Here is a 6,074-nt window from a genome sequence, read left to right as displayed (position 1 = left end):
TGCTTCTTAACCTGAAAAAATGAACTCAAACATGAGCAACAGAACCACTAGGACAAGCCTAGGGTCAAAAGGGGATGAGAAAGTCAAAACAGCAAGTGGGAAGTGTCCAAAATCAAGTTCAAACAATCAAGAAACAAACTCAATTGGTTCCACAATCATATCATTCATCATCATCATTTCATAAGCAAAATAGGTCAAGGCATGGCATATGGAAGCTCATAGAAGTCAACAGCAAGACTTAACTCAAAACCAATCTCAAACATTTCAAAAAATCATCAAATAAATCATGATCACACATAACCCATAGCATGGTAAGCATATCAAATTTCAACTCATTTGGACAAGTAGAAGTTGGTCAATGAAAATCAGAAAGGCAAGGCAAGTTCAAACATGCTCAAAGAAGTCAACCAAACATGCACCAACTTGAAAAAAATCATAAATCAGTGATAGCATATGAGAAATGAATGGGATCAAAACCATGGCAAAGCTTAAGATGTCTACTAATCACATATCAAATTTCATGTCCATCCAATAAAGTATGAGAATTTCACAAATGAAATGGGAACATGTGTCATAAAAAGTCAACATAAGACCAAACAGGGGAGAAAAATCTCAAACAATTAGGAAATGCCACAAACAATTCCAAGAAAAATCACATGTAAACTAGACATACATAAGTTCAATCGTGCCAAAATTCAAAGCAATTTGAGGTCAAGAAGCATGGTAAAGAAAATCATGAAGTTGGACATCAATGGTGTGACACAAATTGTCACACCCTAATTCAAAAAAATCATAACTCTCAAAACAGAAATGATAAATTCACAAACTCTAAACCAAAATCACCATGAATGTGTCTAGTTTAAGCACAAAAAATTTCAAAGGCAATGGATAAAGCATCATCGTTTCACAAATGATTTGGCAAAGTGTACAAAAAATGAGCACATGAACAAAACCCTAGCATCTTTAAAAATCCATTCATCAAAAAATTCTGGAAAAAATATGATTAAAAACTAGAGGTTGAGATGAACATTTGGCAAAAAATCTCATTAATTTTGGATCACAAATGATGGACTTATGGATTTTGTAAGTTAGGCATGGCAAATGAAATAAATATTACAAAATTAAAATGATTAATGGACTAAATAAAGAATAACGAGGCAAAAGACCAAAGTGCCCCTTCGCTGAGTATGAAACTCAGCGTTTCATTAAAAGGAGGGGGTCAACGCCCCGGTCAAATGGAACACGAGCCAATAGCGTGCTTGCATGGCCCACCCCAATAACCAATCACCGCTCACCTTCTTCAGCCACATGCAAACCCTACATGCTACAGTAAAAACGAAAAAAGAAAAGAAATCTGGGCAGCGCATTCATCCATGAACCCAGGTCCAAGAACAAATTTCTTGTAATTCAATTTTAAGCACACCAACTTGTAGTTCTCGCCTCACACATCAACAAGACAACAAAGATTTGGCCTAACTCTCACTACTAAACACGAATCGAGCTCGAGAAAGTTTGAACACCAAACTTAAAATCATGATAGCTCCTTTAAATCTTAATGAAATTGAAAACCACAAAGTGCAACACACTCCTTAATCAAAGACCTATCCCAAACACAACATGATTTCAAAAATGGTAAGGAACGACTTCTGACCTTCCAATGATGGCAGACTTGGAATAATGAGTTTTGAGCTTCGAAAGGTAGAAACAGAAACTTTATAAGGTTCAGGTTGATGGATGGTTGAACGATTTCAGCTTAGTTGTACTCCATTTTCCTCCAACCACAATCTGCCATGGAAGAAGCTAAGCATAACAGTTGGCGAAATTTGCTTTACAGTTGTGGTATCAAGCCTTCAAAGGGTTCAAAAATGGTGGCATATGATGAAGCAACCAAGCAAGAATCGTGCCCTTTTGAGTTTTTAGCAGAAAAATCAAAATGAAGGTAATGGTGGTTTTGAGAGCACAAGAGTTTTCTGTTTAGAATGTTTGGTTGCTAGGGTTTCTTCTGCAGAAAATCAAGAATATATACTGTGTCTTAGTGTCCTTAAGCTTGGTTAGCTATGTGGTAATTGGATTTTGTAAAATGAGGTGTTTTTGCTAATTTGTCAATTTTCACTCAAATGGCAAGGTCTGTGGTTACAGCTGCGAAAGTGGCCTTGTACACACTCCAAATATGATTTCTTAGCAATTTCAATTGGCAAAATATATTGGAAAGGCTTAAATTGCAAAATCACTTTTTCACCTCACTTGAAATAATTCAAGTCACTTCAAAAAGTGCCATTTTGATTGGTGAGTTTTTTGGTAAATTGTGATGACATATTTGGAAAGAGGGCATCAAATGTGACTTGTAGAAAAAAAACCCCACCCAATTTGGCCAAATGGTTTGGAAGATATGCCACTTTGAAGTTCAAAATTGTTTGAGAATGATTTGATCATAACTTGCCAACCATTCATGGGAATTGAGTGTTCTTGGACTTTTTGAAAATGGGAGAACAAGATCTTCAACTTTCATGTTGGGCAAAAATTCATTTGAAGCTTGTATCATGATGTAATTTTGAGGATCAAGACTTTCCATTTTTGGCAAATTCCAATTACAGGTCAACTTTCTATTTTTGGAAATTTCTTGTTTGACTTCAAATTCTTCCATGATGATGTTTGACATGTTATATGAGGCCTATATGAATGAACCCCTTCAAACCATTTCCCACCTTGAAATTCATAAAATCAGGCACAGTTGACCACAGTTGACCATGGTTGACTTTTTAGGGTTTCTGGTGAGCTGAGCCATGACTGATGACTTCTGGGCACCCAATCTTTGACCAAAACACTTCAAAAGGACCCCTAGGTCATGTGAACATGTTGGACCAACCCTAGGGCCTTGCCTCAAAGGAAAATGCACTGACTTGCTTGATTGACTGATCTCCTGACATGTTTGACCTAAGTCTTCCGAATGGCTTGCACTTGGGCAAAAGGGACAATGCAATGTTATGCAGTGAACTATGTTGATGTTATGACCTAATATGAGAATGTATGTACAAAGGGTAGGGTGCAAATTTGAGGTGCTACAGACGTCATTCTGGAGTTGTGACAGAGTTACTTCCAACTTCTTCGCACGAGTTTGCTCGTCCTTCAACTCTTTCTAACATTTCTCTAATTGGTTTTGCAGAGTCTTGATTTGGCTTTGATAGTCAATTTCCAGTTTGCATGCTCAGTACTGGGCTTTAGATAATTCCTTTTTCTTGTTTGCAATGGTCTTAAAAGACCCCTTCAAGGCATCTCTCACCTTTCTTCTTTTGTTTTGCTCAATCACAATGTCAGTATCTGCTTTGTTGAAGCTTTCTCTCTTCTGACTAGGACTGGATTTCAGAGCATCCTTTTCTGAGGTGACCTTTACTAGGCTGGAATGGAGGTCGGAATTCTCCTTCTATAACTTCTTGATGGTCTCTTTAAGGTGATCCACTTCAGAAATGACGACGGTAGGAGGTTTGATGGTCTTGATACACATGGATGGTTCCCATGGGTACGACAGTTTGATCATCTTGGCCCTTGACTTTACCCAATTAGCACATGGTATTGTTACAATAAAAAGATGTTTACCTAGTTCTTTCTTCCCAACTTGTTGTATCTTTCCCCAGGCTCTACGCACTTTCTTCATCAGCTCCTGATTTTCAACCCCTTTAGCTAACAATAGTTCTTCCAATAGACGACCTTCAGGCTTCTCCTTGAGTGGATACCCCAACTGCCGCAATGAGAGAATGGGGTTATAGTTGATCAAACCCCTTTTTGTGCTAACGAGCAGAACATTTGGAAATTCCCCACATCGGAAGATCAACTCTACCCTCAAGTAATCATGAATGTACCAGACGACATCTTCAGCATCTAATGACATCAACCTTTGTGACCATTTCAAATCACCCACATTATCAATAAACGGCCCTTTATTCGGTAAGTGGGACATGATCCACTTCTGAAGTAGAGGAATGCAACAATTGATCGTTCCCCATTTCTTCATGTTTCTCCAATGGAAAGAGAAGAAGACATCAGCTAGTAAGGTAAGAACGAGGTTCTGGGAGATGAATATGGTGATGGCGGTCTTGTCAATGAAACCTTCATCACTCGGGAATAGTACCAAGCCATAAATGAGTAGTGAGAATCTGGCATAAAAGGCATCCCAACTTCCACTGTTGGCAAACATAGTGGCATTCTCAAATAAGAACTTAGACGGAAGGCCCTGCGTGTTACCCTTAATTCGGAGAGTGGACTCGATCAAATCCTTCTTCATGCACAAGGCCTAAGCTATATCTGCAGAATTCGAGAAATTATCTTCAATCATGTAGGGAGCTTGGTCTTTAATCGGTAACTGTAGCAAGTGAGCAAACTCCTCTAGCGTCGGGGCTAGAAGAAAGTCCTGGAAATTGAAGCAGTGTAGTGTAGGGACATAGAACTGCACAAATGTGAACATCAGCCCTGCGTCTTCCTTAATAGATAAGACTCCTAACAAGTTACCATAGGCTTTCTTGAAGGCTACTCGGTAATCTTCAATCAGAAATTCACTGAGCTTCCTCAATTCATCGGTCTTGGAGTCCCTTAATTTGTACTGATATGTTTTTCTTCGGTCTGTCTTTTCCATGACTGCACTGACAATAGAAACTTACACAGTAGGCCTCTGAAAAATGATAGTGTAACAAGAAATGGTTAATGTAATGATGCAATGATGTGATGCGATGCAACGATGACAAGGTATCAAATAATAAGAATTTTTTCATGCTCTGGATAAACTGTGTAGTCTGTTTGTTACAGGTTCAAAGGTTCGACGTATACACAAGAACACGGGTATGAAGGGTCTTGGTTTCCTGCAAGAAAAACCCACATTCCCCTCACGGGTATGTACTACCCTCAAAGGGTGGTCCTAAAAGGTCCCTAGAGTCAACGACCCAATTTAAGATACCATTGCCTTAGACGAATGACTCGTCGAACAATGATGCTCCCAAAAGGACCTCCTCTAGGTGTGACGTCTCATGTCAACCATAATCGCGGAATAACTCCACGGAGGTCAAACACGACTCTAGTCACGTTACTATCCTGTGTGTGTACTCAAGCTCAGGTATAGACCTTCTCTCTCATGTGTCATCAGCCTAACCCCAATCAACAACATATACAAATATACAGGATACGAGCATATTGATCGGGAAAATAGAAAGTGTACTATTTTGCCTTTTATAGTAATAATGGGGAAATTCCCCGAATGTCGATCTCAAGGACTGCAAGTTAATATTGAGTTTAAATTATCATTCAATTAAAAAAAAAGTATTAATTTGGTTTTTAAGTGTAAAAATATAATAATAAAAGTAAAGGTAAAGAAGGATGAAAATAAGGGTTTATAGAGAGAAAGGAACAATGCCAGGGAAGGTGTATGATTTATCCCTGTAACAACTCTGAGTCATTATTGCATCAATAAATATCAATTACTACCAGTTCTCAAGGGTATTTTTTCCCAAGTCCTTGGTGAGAAAACCTTTAATCAATCTACCCTAACTCCTATGTTCATAGCCAATTAGGGTGAAGTTAAGCTGTATAATATCAAGAATACTCTGGTTCATACAGGGTATCCCTAGTCCTAGGTGATATCTACTGTAGAGTAACCTTATGAAAACCTTATCAATGACGGTCCAACCTAATTGATAACCACAAATCAATCTCAATTGGTCCGAAAGAGAAAGCAATAAACACATCAAAAGGTTATCGTAAAAACAATATTATAAATGCAAATGTAAACTCAAATTCATTACAATTCTAAATCAGGGACACCCCCTAGCATTGGCGGATTTAGCTACTCATATTGTTTAAAATAAATTCAAGATAAAAATTATACATTACAAGTAATCAAATGACTTTGATCTTCAATCGCTCCCGCTCATGAACACCTTCAGCTCTCAGAATGCCCTGATCTCTGTAATCCTTGATTGCTTCACAATACTGTGTTTTTCCGTATTCCAAGATGATTTTTCCTTTGGCAGAAGACCTTATTTTATAGTGAAAATTCCCAGCAGCAGTTGGACAAGTCCAAAGATATCTCT

The 6,074-nt window shown here is 38.1% G+C and overlaps 1 protein-coding gene across 1 annotated transcript; it reads right to left on the bottom strand.

Annotated features, from left to right (window-relative positions):
• Nucleotides 1-3,421: 3,421 nt before the first annotated feature.
• Nucleotides 3,422-4,279, bottom strand: LOC127136802 (uncharacterized). The gene has a single exon (XM_051063324.1). The coding sequence runs from the start codon at nt 4,277-4,279 to the stop codon at nt 3,422-3,424; it is 858 nt and encodes a 285-aa protein (XP_050919281.1).
• Nucleotides 4,280-6,074: the final 1,795 nt, after the last annotated feature.

The sequence above is a fragment of the Lathyrus oleraceus genome, chromosome 4 (assembly GCF_024323335.1).
Source record: "Lathyrus oleraceus cultivar Zhongwan6 chromosome 4, CAAS_Psat_ZW6_1.0, whole genome shotgun sequence".
Taxonomy (NCBI): Eukaryota; Viridiplantae; Streptophyta; class Magnoliopsida; order Fabales; family Fabaceae; genus Lathyrus; species Lathyrus oleraceus.
The sequence above is the reverse complement of the archived record's forward strand: the minus strand, read 5'-3'. Positions and strand labels throughout refer to the sequence as shown.

Bases quoted from the DNA above. Each gene is read 5' to 3' on its own strand.
- LOC127136802 (XM_051063324.1), bottom strand. From the start codon at position 4,279: ATGAAGAAGGATTTGATCGAGTCCACTCTCCGAATTAAGGGTAACACG.